This window comes from Phodopus roborovskii, unplaced genomic scaffold, assembly GCF_943737965.1.
Source record: "Phodopus roborovskii unplaced genomic scaffold, PHOROB, whole genome shotgun sequence".
Classification (NCBI taxonomy): Eukaryota; Metazoa; Chordata; class Mammalia; order Rodentia; family Cricetidae; genus Phodopus; species Phodopus roborovskii.
The window spans coordinates 6,614,618-6,630,944 of record NW_026126434.1 but is presented as its reverse complement, the minus strand read 5'-3'; the positions used below and the strand labels follow the sequence as shown (position 1 = coordinate 6,630,944).

General features: G+C 36.7%; 1 protein-coding gene across 2 annotated transcripts in view; it reads right to left on the bottom strand.

Moving 5' to 3' along the window:
• LOC127223979 (E3 SUMO-protein ligase RanBP2) overlaps positions 1 to 16,327 on the bottom strand; it is a 49,157-nt gene that overhangs the window by 21,921 nt on the left and 10,909 nt on the right. For both annotated transcript variants that reach the window (XM_051186711.1, XM_051186712.1), the window contains exons 5-17: positions 15,003 to 15,233; positions 14,534 to 14,679; positions 11,970 to 12,162; positions 9,199 to 9,286; positions 7,619 to 7,828; positions 5,601 to 5,782; positions 5,342 to 5,517; positions 5,041 to 5,164; positions 3,596 to 3,757; positions 3,255 to 3,392; positions 3,033 to 3,179; positions 1,458 to 1,637; positions 1,278 to 1,361 (exon numbers count right to left, since the gene is read on the bottom strand). In XM_051186711.1, coding sequence (XP_051042668.1) covers positions 1,278 to 1,361; positions 1,458 to 1,637; positions 3,033 to 3,179; positions 3,255 to 3,392; positions 3,596 to 3,757; positions 5,041 to 5,164; positions 5,342 to 5,517; positions 5,601 to 5,782; positions 7,619 to 7,828; positions 9,199 to 9,286; positions 11,970 to 12,162; positions 14,534 to 14,679; positions 15,003 to 15,233 — 2,061 coding nt within the window. The remainder of the gene's footprint in view (positions 1 to 1,277; positions 1,362 to 1,457; positions 1,638 to 3,032; positions 3,180 to 3,254; positions 3,393 to 3,595; positions 3,758 to 5,040; positions 5,165 to 5,341; positions 5,518 to 5,600; positions 5,783 to 7,618; positions 7,829 to 9,198; positions 9,287 to 11,969; positions 12,163 to 14,533; positions 14,680 to 15,002; positions 15,234 to 16,327) is intronic.

The window sequence follows — 16,327 nt, the reverse complement described above, 5'->3', positions numbered from 1 at the left end:
GCAGAAGACAACATGAACTGCCAGATGTCCAAAATTACAGAGATGGCTGAGTGGCACAGCTGGAGCAAGTATACATACGTGGCAGCAAGATTCAGTTTCTAATTTTGCCTGACATGCTAAAAAAAAATGCACCCATGCTAAAGAGTATGAAAAATAAGAATCAAGACTCAGTAGATGGCCGAGGAAAAGAGCTATCCTGAAGACCTAAGCGGCTACAAGAGGAAGAGGACGTGGAATGGGACATGGAAACATCTTCTAAAAGTGAAGATAATGTTCTGTTGAAGAAAACTTTGTCCTTTTTTCTCTTAGGTTATCGTAGATTGGAGGGGAGGCTATTATGTGCATATGTTGTAGGTTTTCTTTTGATATTTCTCTTTGTATCAGAGAAACTGTTAAACTTAATAAGATTGGTTGTTTTTGTGGTTTGTTTAAAAAAACCAAAAAATAAATAATTTAGCTCTTACCCAAAAATTATTGGATCTATACTTATTTTAAAATGAAATCACCTTAAATGCTATACTGTAATTAGGCATTTGAACAGAAAAACAATTAAATTCAGAAATTTTTCAATTCCTAGTGATAAACTTTATATACTTTTAACAACAGCCACACTGAGAAATCAATCAAGAGAAAAAGCTATGATAGTGCACAGCAGTATACATCAATCATATATAGTGTTAACAGGAATCATACTATGTTTTAAAGGCTTTATCTTAAGACTCATCTCATACGTAGACGTGTAAGTAATTTAGAAAATATAGTTGAGCCAAGAGAGATGTAACACAAAGCAAGATATATAATTGATTTCTATTGAGTATAGTAAAGGCATATTTTTTTTTTGGTCAAGTGTAAGTAAGGAAATGAACCAAAAAAAAAAAGTTAAAAACAAAAACAACAACAAAAAACTGGACATAGAGAGCCGGGCAATGGTGGCGTACGCCTTTAATCTCAGTTTGGGAGGCAGGCATGACTTTGAGGACAGCCTGGTCTACAGAAGGCATTTCAGAATAGCCAAGGCTAGAAAGAAGGGGGTGGGGAATTGATGAAGTCTGGGCAGTAGTGCCACACACCTTTAATCCCAGCACTCTGGAGGCAGAGGCAGGGGGATCTCTGAGTCAGAGGAAAGCCTGGGCTACAGAATGAGTTCTAGGACAACAAAGGCTACACAGAGAAACACCGTGTATGTGTGTATTGGGGGAGGGGGGTAAGGAAATGATTAGAGAGGAAAAAAAAACAAAGCATAAATAAGAGTTAAATTTAGTCAAATAAGTGGTTACCTTAATGGCTTCTACTTGCTGGCAGATCATTTTCAGTAAAGAATTTTGATCTTCTGCCCATCGAGGTGGTGTTTTTGGAGAATACTAAACATACAAATATACACACAAATAACGTTAGCAGAGTTTACAACATTTAGAAAAGAACATCATAATACAATGATTTGTTTCTTTTCTACTTGCCTTGTAACTTTTACTTGGTGATAGAGAATATTTGGTAGGAGACGGTGTAGAATGTTTGATGTCTGAATCTGTACTTCGCAAGCAACCATTTTTATAAAGAGTACCTCCTTCACTATAGTCTTCAAGCTCCTGCATAACTGAGTTCAGCATCTCTTTTACAGACTCAAGGGGAACAGGCAACTAAAAACAAAAGGCTTTAGTTTGCAAAAATATGCCAAAGTAAGAACTAAGAAATAAAGGAGTCTATGTTATTAAACTCTTAATATTTTCCTCACTTCTTTGTTTATTTGAGGCAGGATCTCACCTTGTAGCCCAGGGTACCCTTCAATTCTCAGTCCTGCCTCAGCCCTTTGTGAAGACTACATGTGTGCACTGCAGGACACTTTAACAAGCTTTGTTTTTTCTTTCTTTCTTTCTTTCTTTTTTTTTTTTTTTTTTAAGATAGGGTTTCTCTGTATAGCTTTGAACTCACTCTGTATATCAGGCTGACCTCAAACTCACAGAGATCCAAGTGCTAGGATTAAAGGTGTGCACTAACACCACTCGACTTTAACAAGTATTTCTATACAATGTTAAGTTATACATACAAAGGCATTACAGAATCTAAAGTCTAAGCTGTCTCTATTACCTCTGTAAGTCATCGTGATGAAAGTGAACTTAAGAAGCTTTTAAGTTACCGATTCTTTTAAGATATTTTGAATAGAGTGAAATATAGATTCTAGCTGAAATGTACCAGACAATACAAACCCTATGAGCAGCAATAAAGTTAACAAACAAAATACTCAGAAGGAATGCTAAACATAAAATCAGTATGAGTGTGAACAGCTAGCTCACAGGAAACAAGAAAAAATACTGTAATTCCCTGCACCAAAATTTATTAAGAACTAGTTCTCACTTACCATATTCATTTTGATTACATGCCAAAATGACAAAATTGCTATCTATTTTAGAAACTGGTATGTACCTAGACACCAAAGTTTTGTATACCAAAGTTTTGTATGTTTGTGCGTGTGTTGTTCATATTCACATGTGCATGAATGCTGGGGGTGAGGACCAGCTGTGACAGGCAGCAGGCCACCCCAGCTGTGAGAGGGCAGCAGGCCTCCATGGCCACATTGAGTCAAGACCCAGGGCCGGGTATGTCCAAATAGAAGCCAGAGATTGATATAAAATATTTCCCTTGATCCTTCTCCACCTTGTATAACAAAGGATAGTTTCTTGCTGAACCTGGAGCTTCAGCTAGTCTAACCAACAAGCTTACTCAAGGCATGGCCTATTATGTGGGTGGTCATGACCACCTGAAATTTGCTTGAATACTTAGTGGCCAATCTTGGACACTCATACTTCTAGAAAAATCTTCCCAGCCCCAACTGCCAAGTGTTTTTTGTTTATTTGTTTTAAAGAGATACCAAACCTAAGGTAAAGAAAGTATATGAAGCATTCACACACATTCATACCACACAAGCCTCTGATACATCTTATGTAAGGGATACCAGAAGATTTAAGAATTACCAAAATATAAAACCTGGGCAGTTACAAATAACACTAAACTACAGACAATAACCAATAACTTACTTTCTGAACCACAGAGATATTTGAATCACTGTCATCTAAAATCTTTATCAGGTAGTCACGAGTCTTTCTCAGATAATTTTTGCATTCTTCTTGTTCTTCAGGAGACAGAGCATCATTTTCAATGTCTTCAGCTTTCCTGTGAAAAATCTACACAAAATATAATTAGACTTCAAAGCAAACAAAGGAACAAACAAAACTCAATTCAATTCCCATATCACTTACCAGTGCAAGATTCCAATAAGAAACTACATTTTTAATAGATTCAAAAGCAGTCATGGCACCTTCTATATTTCCATTAACAGCATCCAAAATAGCAAATGTTATGTGTGCATCTTCTTCATAGTCTCCAATTTCAGATGCCTAAATACATTTAGTAACTGTTAGTTACTAACCCAAATGACTTTCAGGTTATATCTTATCTAAACAAAATTAACATTTCATTATGGTCATAATTTTGTCAGTTACATGATCAACAAAGAAACACTATCATTAAATAGCAAAGCAATTGGCTTAGTTATTATCTATGTATATGTAAATTACTCATGCAATTAATTCATTATTACCTGAATATCCACACTATGGAAATGTTTGAATAGAGGATCAACAGGTTCAGGAATACTAGTCTTCTTTCTGATCATCTTCAACAATGGCAAAACTTTCCTCCAATAATGAACACTTCTGCCTATGTATTCTCGCTGATCATAAAAAGAATTAAGACTGCTGCCCTAAAAGAGAAAGTCCCACAATTTAACAATTTAGAGAAATGACAAAACTTTCAAATCAAAATTAAATTGAGTATCAAAAAAAAGTTACTGCCTCTACTTGTGGAATATTATTTTAACTAGGCAAAGATGTGTTACATTTGTTTATGTAGCAGAATAATACTTTAACTATGTGAAGGTGTGTTACATTTGTTTCTGCTGCCTTTGTTAATGATGTAAAGATGTGTAATATTTCTTTATGATGCATTTGTTTCACCTTGACTGTCTAAGGCACTTAATTGTTCTAATAAAGACCTGAACAGCCAACAGCTAGACAGAAAAAGGATAGATGAGGCTGATAGGCATAAAGAATAAATAGGAGGATGAACATAGGATAAACTAGGAGCTCAGAAGCCAGGTAGTTGCCAGCCAGTGAGACACAAGAAGCAGTGAAAGTAAGATGCACAGAAAGAAAAGGTAAAAAGAAACAGGGTAGTTTAAGTTAAAAGAACTAGCTAGAGTCAGGTGGTGGTAGGATATGCCTTTAATCCCAGCACTAAGGAGGCAGAGACAGGTGGGAAACCCTTCTCAAATTCTTCTCCCCTTCCCCTCTCCCCGCCCCCGCTCCCAAACTAGAAAGGAGGCTTGTTAGGCTAAGCATCCAAAACTAATGCCTTGATTTGGGAGCTTGTTGGTGACCCCAAAGAAAAAGTCTAGTATATCTACTAATTAGTTGGCCCAGTCTATTTTTGATAATTGCCATTTTTAAGGTGGGCATGGTGGCACACAACTATAATCTTGATACTTGGGAGGCAGAGGTAATCTGATTAGTAGTTCAAGCACATCCTTGGCCACATATCAAGACCAAGGCCAACCTAGGCTATGTGAGACCCTGTATCACATTCCATCTATAGTTCATTCCCCCCCCCAAACAAAACCAGTCATTTTTAGATAATCAAATCCGCCCCTTTTCTAATCTAATAAATAGCACTAATAGCACATACTAAGTACCAGGCAGTATTTTGCTAATTGCTTGTGTGTAAATACATTAACTTTATTATGTTTAAGACAATGTTCTTTGTTTTTTTTTGTTTTTTTTTTTTTTTTTTTTTGTTTTTTGTTTTTTCCAGACAAGGTTCCTCTGTATAATAGCCCTGGCTGTCCTAGAATTCAGTTTGTAAACCGACTGACCTTGAACTCATAGAGAACTCATAGAGATCTGCCTGTCTCTGCCTTCTGGGGTAAGCCAGTGTTCTTTAAAAAAAAACAAACAAAACCAAAACACACACACACTTGAATGAACTCACTGTTTTCTGAAGACACTGTGCCCAATGCACAAGTAGAGCAGGCTGAAGGCCATGCTTTTCTTGGCCTCTCAGAGTGTTTATTTCACGCTGAACTAGAAGACGCAATTTTGCTGATGTTCCAGGTCTAAAAAAGTTTATAGAATGACCTACTTTAAAGAAATGCGGTTCAATACTTAACATAAATGCTGTCACATAATAAATAAAATGTATTTATTTATATTTAAATTACATGAGGATGTAATTAAACCCCCTAGTAAAAGCCAGGACATAAGTTAAAGCATTATTATTGTTTACAACTTACACTGCCTTTCTGTGAATCAGAGCACAAACTGCATCCCACCAGGATTTCTGTCTTTCTGTACAAAGCTGTCTGCAGACAGGAAGTGGCAAACACAGTGGCTGATAGGAAGTGTGATGAGAATTACACTTCTCCTTTAACTGTAAGTGGCTGGTATATATAACTCCAAGTAAGAATACCTAATTTATTTTTAAAAAACAGTGAGTTAGAAAAACAAATTACAAAGACTCAAAATATTTAACTAATTATAAACATTGCTTACTTCAAGATCTAAAATACATATTGATTCAGGTGCATTTGTTTCAAGCCTTGAGGTTTCCTGAGGCAAATGATGAAAGAGCTGTTTTAGCCATTTTCGAATTGCTGGTAAGGTAGGAAGTGAATTCCATTGTAGGCCAAGCCAGGTAAGGTGCTGAAGACTACCATTATGTGCCCGAATAGCACCTGAAACAAAAAGGAAAACCTGACTATGTACAGTACATTTTCTTTGGGTCTTTAGCTTTTGTTTCAAAACTGAAAAATAGAATAGCAAAATTTCACATTTTAATAGAATGCATTCACACTTTATAAATTTTGTTTGTTTGATTTGCTTCGGTTTTTCAAGATGAGGTTTCTCTTTTATAGCCCTGGCTATCTGGGAACTCACTCTTTGACCTTAAACTCAAGAGATCCACTTGACACTACCTCCTGAGTTCTGGTATTAAAGGAGTATCCCACAATTAGCTACACTTTATTTTTTTTTTTTTTGGAGACAGGGTTTCTCTGTGTTGTTTTGGAGCCTGTCCTGGAACTAGCTCTGTAGACCAAGCTGGCCTCGAACTCAGAGATCTGCCTGCCTCTGCCTCCAGAGTGCTGGGGTTAAAGGCGTGTGCCACCACCACCCAGCTACACTTTATAAATTTTAATAAGAAAAGGTATAAATGAGAAACTTATTTTTTTGTAATCTGAGAAAATAAGACTCATCAATCAATTTGAAAAATCAATCTGATAGAACAAGTAAATAATGCCTACCTCACAAAAATTTTGAAATGATCTTCCTTTCAATAAGGAGTCACTAAGTAACAATGGAATGCCATTCTATTAATTTATGAGCATAGCATAGCAAAACACTTTTTTTCTTCTATGAGAAATTTACTACTGAAAAGCCTATAGGCTTCTAGAAGTAAAGAAAGTCCAAGTTTTCTAGAAATGCTAGCATTTTAGCAATTTGCAAGAGGCAAAGGTAGTAGGTACTTTTCTATCTCAGTTTTAGGAATCTCCAAGGAATTCATTTTAAAACATATACTATTTTATACACTATTTATTAATGAAGTTTTTGCACAATCTTCGCATTGTGATCATCACTGCACACCTGTAAGGATGAAGTACTTCAGGTTGTACGAGGATGCTAAAAAAGGTCAGCAGAAATATGTCATCTATGATGAATGGGTACACTGAGAGAAGGCTATGGCACAACTGTCCATATGGGCATTCACCTCAGCTGGGTAGTTGCCACTGGGCTAAGTTGGACAAAGATAACTAATAATAATAATAATAATAATAAATAAAATAATTTAAAAAATCCTAGAACATAAAGCTAAATCTCACCACATAGAAAAAAAAAAAAAAAACAAGGGCAACAAATACAAGGAAGAAAACAATTGGGAAAATGCATAGAACTTTTATTAAAACTAAGTTATTAAGGTCAAGATCTCAGCACTTGAGAAGCAGAGGCAGGTGGATCTCCATGAGTGTGAGGCCATCATTGTCTACATAGCTAATTCTAGGCCAGGCAAAGCAAGGCTATAAAACAGAAAGATCCATGCCGAGTGGTAGTGGTGCACACCTTTAATCCCAGCACCCAGGAGGCAGAGGCAGGTGGATCTCTGTAAGTTCGAGACCAACCTGATCTACAAGAGCTAGTTCCAGGACAGCCTCCAAAACCACAGAGAAACCCTGTCTCGAAAACAAACATTAAAAATAATAATAATAATAATAATAAAATACAAAAACCAAAAAGACCTTATTTCAATAAAAAGTTCTCAGTATTATTATATTAATAGAACAAAAAGACTATAAACAAGTTGGATACTGGATAATACAAAGAAAAAAAATGTAAGTATAATAGAAAATTCATATGAGATATAGCCATTTCAAAGAAAAAGTATGTTTCATCTACACTCATACTCTTTAATTTTCATCTATCAAAGTAAACCTGGGAAGAATTCAATAAAATAATAAAACCCTCCTGGTATAAATAGATTATGACCTAGAGCATTTCCTTTGAAAGATACAACTTACCAGTATCATATCTCTCCAAGTCATCAGGGTCTGGTACTTGTCCATTAAGGTTTCCAATATCATCATTACCAAGGAAAGATCTATCCTTGGATGATGGACTGGAAAACAGAGCATCACAGAGAGCAGACTGGCCACTTTTATTAGCAAAAGATTCCACAACCTCCTTTAGAAAGTCTTGCTTGCCACGACTTAAATTTAATAACATGTGCCCTGAAAGACAAATTATTTCCACCATTATATGATGAAACACCAGTTTTGTTTACTCACATCTCAAACATTTCATTGAAACACCCAAGAAGGAAACAACACAATTATCTCAGACCTCATCTTCCAACCACCAAATCACAGCTGGTCAACAAAAATGGTACTTTATAGAAAACAATAAGATATAGGTTTCACAATATCTGTGTCTATATAAAGTAAAATAAAAGGGGGTGGGAGACAAAATATATAAAAATGCTAAAGGAATTTTTGTTTTAGAAAAACAGGATTTAAGTACCCCATCAGACAAGAGCAAGACCAAGCCTTAATGCTCTGATCTGATACAATGATGGCTAACACTGGCTTTTCAGATTCTTGCTGTTTTTAAATAGTTTTAAGGAAGTTCTTATTTCCAGGTTTTACTGGTAGAAATTTTTTATTCCATAAATTTGGAGTAACAATTTGTTTCAAGGGCTGAAGAGAAGACTCAGTGGTTAAGAGCACTGGTTGCTCTTCCAGGGGTCCTGAGTTCAATTCCCATCAACCACAGGGTGGCTCACAACCATCTATAATGGGATCTCTTGTCCTCTTCTGACATGAAGGCATACATGCAGATAGAGCCCTCACACAAGAATTTGTTTCAAGCCACTACTTAGATTAAGAACTATTACAAACTTCACCTTGGATGGACCTTGAAGAACATACTATATACTATACTATATGCAGTCACCAAAACACCCTACATTTTATATAATTCCATTTAGGCAATAAAAACTCCATCCCTAAAGAGCAGTGTTTACAAGCAATGGTAAAATGATCAGCAAATGATATTCGGCTAACACTCAAGATGGATGCTTTAGCACCTAGATAGAGAAGTTATCTCCACTGGGAAGCAAAGTTAAGTAGGTTCTAATTTTAAAGAATGCATTGGGGATTGGGGATTTAGCTCCATGATAGAATTCATGGTAGACCTATCAAATACCAGGTCCCAGGTTCGGTCCTCATCCCCCTACCACATACAATGGTTTTGTTGTGGCTTTTTTTTTCCCCCTAATTCCCACCAAGCCTACTACCTTTATCTTATATGGCAAAAATAGCAAGTAATCATGAAAGACTATCTCTGATACTAGACTTTAACCTAAAGAGTCTAATAAAAGGTTAGATCTTCTGGTGGCAAGATGGCTCAGCTGATAAGGGCACTTGCCACCAAGCTAAAGGACCCAAGTTCAATCCCCAGAGTCCACATAATAAGCGATTATCAACTACTGAGTAATGTACAGTATGAGTACACGCACAACTCATATATACACACATAAATGTACCAATTTTTTTAAGTTTTTATCATTTTAGGATTTAATCAGTTAAAATATTATTGTTACCTGATTGGCTAAGTCGATCATGGGCCATCATTTCCAGTAGATTTTGTCCAGCTTCTCCTTTTATTAATTTAACCTTTGGTCTTGCAATCTGACAATTTTAAAATAAAAATAATCTAATTCAATGATATACATATTCCCAGTCAGATGTTCCCTATATATTACCTTCTTTTTTTTCAAGATAGGGTTTCTCTGTGGCTTTGGAGGCTGTCCTGGAACTAGCTCTTATAAACCAGGCTGGTCTCGAACTCACAGAAATCCACCTGCCTCTGCCACCCAAGTGCTGGCATTAAAGGCGTGTACCTCCACTGCCCTTATACATTACTTTTAAGTAACAGACAGTTAATGATTAAACTTATTTGGAAAACAGCTAACAAGCAAGAAATTTATGTAATCTATTAAAAAAAAAAGCAATACAAAGATTAATTTTATTATGATGTAGCATCATCACAGCATCACAGCTGAAGAATCTGCTGTGAGTTCAAGGCCTGCCTGGGCTATACATGGGCAAATCAGGACTATAAAGGATCTTGTCAAACACCTACAACCCATTGAACATGAAGAAGTGGAGCTGGTGCCTTCGTCCCTATGGGCTAGTATTCATGGTACTGGAAAAATATTCTTCACATTACCAACAAAGAAAGGTAAACACCAACCCAACCACAAACGCTTCAATTTACAATAGTGACCTGACTACAAGATACACTGGTCCAGTAGTGGCACAGAGCTTGTGGGAATAACCAGCCAATAACTGATTTGAGTTAAGGCACACTCCATGGGATGGAATCCATGCCTAGCGCTGCTTGGGTAGCCAAAACACTGAAATGAAATAGGTTAGTGACCTAGGAAAAAACAAATACTACTATTGTTCTGTTAAAGGAATATCAAAATAAAATGACTCCTAACAACATGTTGCTATACTCATAGATCCTTGCATGGCTCAACTAATATCAGAGAAGCTTTCTCCTGAAGCACATGGAACAAACATGGAGACCCACAGTCAGACAATATGTAGAGAGTAAAAGACATTAGAAGGCAAGACATGTCTCCATCCTCCATCCAGCGCCCTACCTCCTCCTACCCCCCAACCCCCAACTCAAGGAACTCTGCAGAAGAGGGAGCAGAAAGAGTGTAAGAGCCAGAGGGGATGGAGGACACCAAGAAATCAAGGCCTTCTAGACACAACAGGGCTGGTGCACATATGAACTCACAGAGACTGCAACAAATAAAATGCACAGGGCCACATCACATGGACTCATACACCTGAGAGTAGACAAACATTCCATTCCTGACCCAGAAGCTATCACCAACTGACTGACACTTGCAAATTTAATTTCTTCTAAGACTCTCACCAAAGAAACAAACAACTTTTCCCCTCATTCCAACAAAGGGTTTCTCTCTGTATCTCTGGGCACCCTGGAACTCACTCAATACCAGGCTGGCCTCAAACTCACAGAGATCTGCCTTCCTCTGGCTCTGGAGTGCTAGGATTAAGGATGTGCACTGCTGCCACCATGCAGTGAAACAATCCACTGTTAAGGGTAGGTCCCATGCCTAGCAATAGGCACAAAATAAACTCAAGGGCATCTTTGGAAGTTCTTTGTCTCATATTAAGTCAGGGAGGTTTTTGTTGTGTTGTTTGTTTGTTTCTTTTTTCTACCTTACAGGTCTTTTGTGCAGATAGAGAGATAAAGAGAGATAGATAGGGAGAAGGAGGGGGAGAGGTAGGAAAAGGGGGTGAGAGAGGGAAAGGGGATAGGAAGAGAGGGAGAGGTAGGAGGAGAAGGAGAAGGAAAGTGTGCAAATGGGTGTCTACATCTATACCCATTTTTTTGTGCTTTTTCTTTGGCTCTTTTTCATTTGGTTTTATCATATTCCAATTTGTTTGTTCTTGTTTTCTTACTATTTATTATTCCTTAGATGCCTATTGTTTTCTAATAAAGACAGAAAGTGTGTGGATCAAGATGGGATGAATATAGAGAGGAACTGAGAGAAGCATGAAGGGAAACTGTAATCTGAACATACCATATGAAAAATATTTTCAATAAAAGATAAAAGAGAGAGACCCTGTCAAAAGTCAGACAGAATGGAGAGTGGGGAGATCGGAAAGAAGACAGAAAAGGAGAGGGGGTAAAGGAGGAAGACTTGGGAGGGAAAGTGGGAGGTAGTAAAGGAGAGGAGGGAAAGAAGAGAAAGTGGGAGGGAGGAGGGGAGGATATCAGGCCCATATATAACTTTTTGAATCAAGTTTAACCCATATTTAAAATTTCATCTTTAGAGGCTAGAGAGATGATTTAGCAGTTATGAGCACTGGCTGCTCTTCCAGAGGACATGGATTCAATTCCCAGCACCCACATGCTAACTCTAAATTGCCTATAACTCTAGTTCCAAGGAATCTGATACCATCATACAGACATGAATGTAAGCAAAACACCAATGTACATGAAATAAAAATAAATCATTAATAATAATAATGTAAATAAAATTTCATCCTTAATATTATGTTCTCAGATATGGCCAAGCTAATAAATCAAGCTCTTCAAAAAGGTCTCCAAATCAATAAACCTAACATTGACTGTCCACAAGAATGCATCAAAACATCTACTTCACCAGCCTAAACAGTATGTTCACCTTGTTAGTTATTCATCAACTTTTAAGTTTAACACAATGCTTATTCACTATTTTTATTATATACTGTGACATACCTCTATGAGAAACATTATATAGTAGTCTTCCTGAAATGGCAAATGTACCTAAAACTTGAAAAGGCTTACCTGAAATGCTATGAGATAGCAAAATGCAGCAAGCTCTGAGAGAGCTCGCCATTGGATGTCACTGTGCTGACCCATCTTCAAAAGCAGAGAGCCAACATGCATATAGAAATGTCCTTTCATTTCTAGGAAAGTAGCTGACAGCTCATCATTTCCACCCACAGAAGATTTCACAGACAGAAGAGCACTATCAAAACTGTAAGAAGAAAAGAGTGAACAGGTACTCGACCACACTGTGACTAATCAGTTTCATAATTAAATTCAATACAAAATTACTAAGGTTTATTTTAAACTTCATCTTCCACATTCACACACTCTATTACTCTTCACAGAAGCACTAGTAGGAATTTTCACCTAGCAGTTACAATACTTCAACATTAAGTACACTCTATAATATCCTACTCCAGAATATCATGACCAAAAAAGACATAAATGAAATTAAGATTATTGATAAAATGTGAATATTTAATAGCAAATGATGCCAGGAACAGTTCAAAAATTTTTATTTTGTATTCAAATCTAATGATCAATCTCTACAAGCCTACCACTGTGTGAAGGATTACTCTAAAGCAGTTTATCATAAGAAATAGAGCATCAGATTTTCAAGCAAATAAGGTCTGAGGATTTCTATAGGTTCTCAAAGACCTCTTAGGGGGATCCCTGAGCTTAAACCTATTTTTATAGTAATACTAAAAAATAAAAAATATTTTGCCCTTTATACTCATTTTCTAAAACATATATAAATGAATTTTTTGGGAGACTTCATATGAAACAATATACAGTGACATAGTTGAGAATCTGCTTGTGCTCAAATAAGACAGATGTTTCAAAAGTGTAAACAAGCCTCATTCTCAAGCTTTGCTATTTAAGAAACTCTTGTTTTGCTGGGTAGTGGTGGCTCATGCCTGTAATCCCAGCACTCAGGAGGCAGAGGCAAGTGGATCTCTGTGAGTTTGAGGCCAGCCTGGTCTACAAGGGAGTTCCAGGAACAGCCACCGCACCGCTGTTACACAGAGAAACCCCGTCTCAAAACACAGAAACTCTTTTGTTTTTTATAAATAATGCTATTGTTTTTTTATAAATAATGTTATTGTTATGAGCTTATTTGTTTTCATGAACTAAGCATTTTTCAACAACCCTTGACTTTGTTTTGTTGTGGTTTGGTTGGCTTTTGGTTTTGTTTTTTGTTTTGGCTTTTCAAGACAGGGTTTCCTGGATGTCCTGGAATTCACTCTGTAGACCAGCCTGGCCTCAAACCTATAAATCCTCCTGCTTCTGCCTCCCAACACACAAAGATCCAATAATCTTTTACTTTTTGTTTTGGCTTTTTAAGATAAGGGTTTCTCTGTGTAGCCCTGACCATCCTGGAACTTGCCCTGTAGTATAGGGTGCCCTCAAACTCAAGAAATCTGCCTGCCTCTGCCTCCCTCCTCTACATGCACCACCACCACCTAGTTAATCTTCTACTTTCAAAGTCAAGCAGTGATCTATACCTAGCCCATAAACTCCTATCATACCTTATCCTTATACAAATCTAAGTGATGTTTTTATAATATAAAATTTAGTTAAGAAAATAAAAAGAGGCAGGCATTAGTGGCACACATCTTTAATCCCAACAGAGGCAGGTGGAGCTCTGTAAGTTCAAGGTCAGCCTGGTCTACAGAGTGAGTTCCAGGACAGTCAGGGCTGTTACACAGAGAAAAACCCGTCTTGAAAAATCAACAAAAAGAAAAAAGTTTATTCATCACATTTGAATTACTTTGTTTCTAAGTCAAAACAATGTTTTCTGAAATAGTGGTGATGCTAAGTGCATATACTAGCAAATCTGAACCTGGACACTGAACAACAAATAACTTTGTTATATGGTTTTTACTCAAAACTACCACATTAAAAATAAAATGTGGCCAGGCGGTGATGGTGCATGCCTGTAGTCCCAGCACTTGGGGAGGCAGAGCAGGAGGATCTCTGTGAGTTCGAGGCCACCCTGGTCTACAGAGAGAGTACCAGGTCAAGCTCCAAAGCTACACAGGGAAACCATGTTTCCAAAAACAAACAAACAAAAAAGTGATATGCCAGAACATCCATTTTAATGTCAAACTATTAAGCATGCCAAAATGGAATATTAAGCTAGAAGGTTAATTTTAACAGAGCTACTGTAACAAATTTCTAGGGAGGACAATACAAGTCAGAGTTTGGTAAAGGCATTTATACATTTATAGCCAAGCCTAATGAGTTCATCCCCCCCCCCCCGGGACCCACAAAAATGGAAGGGCAGACTTCTATAAGTTATCATCTGACCTCCACACCTGCACTATGGCATGTGACACTACATATATAAGAGAATGTAATCTTAAAATTACCAAAAAAAAAAAAAAAAAAAAAAAACTCTAAAAATTATATAACATGCCCATGAAAGTAATATTCCTCCAAGTACTTTATTGCCAGAACATGTGTAAATTAGAGGAATGCCAATGTTGTAAAGAAACCTGCACCAATTATTGCAAAAAAAGAAAACCTGTCATTTGGCTGTGTTAATGTACATATTCACACTCTCAACATTAACATACCTTTCCAGTAGTTCTCTACTTTCCTGCACATCTCTGGTGGCAAGCGTAAGAAGCATTAGGTTAGCATAGGCTAGAAGTAAGTCTTTATTGGTTGCTCTCCAAGTACTTTTATCAGAATCCGAACACTGCAGGGACTCCAAATATTCCTATTTTTTTTTTTTTTTTTTAAGAAAAACACAGTAAGTTACAAAACATTAATAGAATTTGAAATCCTGAGCATTGTATGCCTACAAACTTCTTGGCCCATTTTTATAACTGTATAAAAATGACTATTTTTACGCTAGCCTTACCCCCCAAAAAAAAAAAAAAAAAAAAAAAAAAAAAAAAAAAAATACACCAAATACACTTGGCAAAAATTTCATTTTATAGTTGTTCTATATCGATGAAAGAAATTTAAATGTTGGAGAACACAAGTATGAAGAAATGTATAGTAACTATCCACCTAGAAATGGAAATAGCTTTCACCTACCTTAAGAGTCTGTACAACACATGAATTCCATTCTAAACTTGAACGTAAAGCCATGTTCCTTTCTGCCTCATGGCAGTGGGCCACAGCATCCTTCAATCTTTTATTTGAACGATAAAGCTCTACTAGTCGGATATTCACATGAACATCTTCAGGTCTTACATAAAGTTCCGACTGAATCAAGTCAAAAAGTTTATTCCATCCATCTTCACCTTTACAATCTAAAAGCTGTTCCTATTTGGGAGAAAAAGTCATTAAATGTTGAGTAACATCCATACAACTTTAAATAAGCCATTGGTTCATAGTCCTTTGACTATGACTATGACATGTGCAAAGTAGCATTCAGCTACTACAGGAGCTGTGATTGTCCATATTCACCTCAGAAACTATTATTAAGACTATTTTACATCCCTGTATTCCTATCACAACCAAAAGATCCAGCCTACCCAATAGATCCTTCCACTATGATCCTTACATGCATGTTCTATATGTATCTCACAGAATGACTCAATCACTTTTAAGCCCAATATCTCTCTATTCTGCTATCCTCATAATCTTCTCAACACCGCTTCTCCTCTTGATAGTAAATGAACAATGAGTGTTATCATGTCATAAGCTCTGCATAACAGCTTCCTCCTGTAGTCTATACACACATGGAATTTATTGTTTCTTCACTCTCCACTATTACCTCTAAATCACATGTTCTCCCAAACTTTTTGTAATTCTAAAGGGAGTAACCTTTTCATCCCTAACAACTATAACTGTAATTAGTAAATGAACTATACCACCAAAAAGGTAGTAGCTCAGTCACTCAGTTCTTTAGTCATCTCATACATGTCCAAAACTAGACATTTGTCATTGACACATGTGTTCTTCCAGTTCACTGGAGGCTCAAATCACTCTATACGTCACCACTATGAACAGCTCTTTGGGCACACTTATATTACCAAGATTTAATTATCCACAACACATGGATTTACTTTTTTCTACATTAAGCCAAAATGCAGTAATTCTTAATACTCTTGACTCCTGCTTGTTTGCAGAAATTCCTTCACCTAATTCCCTCTATGACAATCCCTATGCAATCTTCTCTATGCTGACACATGAACAACTGGAGATAGGATATACTGGAGTTTAGGAAATTTCAAATTCAGGCTGATTTGACTTTCATGATCTCATACCTCAAACTATTATTACTTGGAATGAAGTACTATTTTACGTCTAATAAATGTATACTCCCTAAAAAGATCAAATTTCCCTTCAACCTTTGACCTTGTCTTACCCTTCACTGATGAAACTGAAGCTCTCCTGATATAAAAACTCTATTT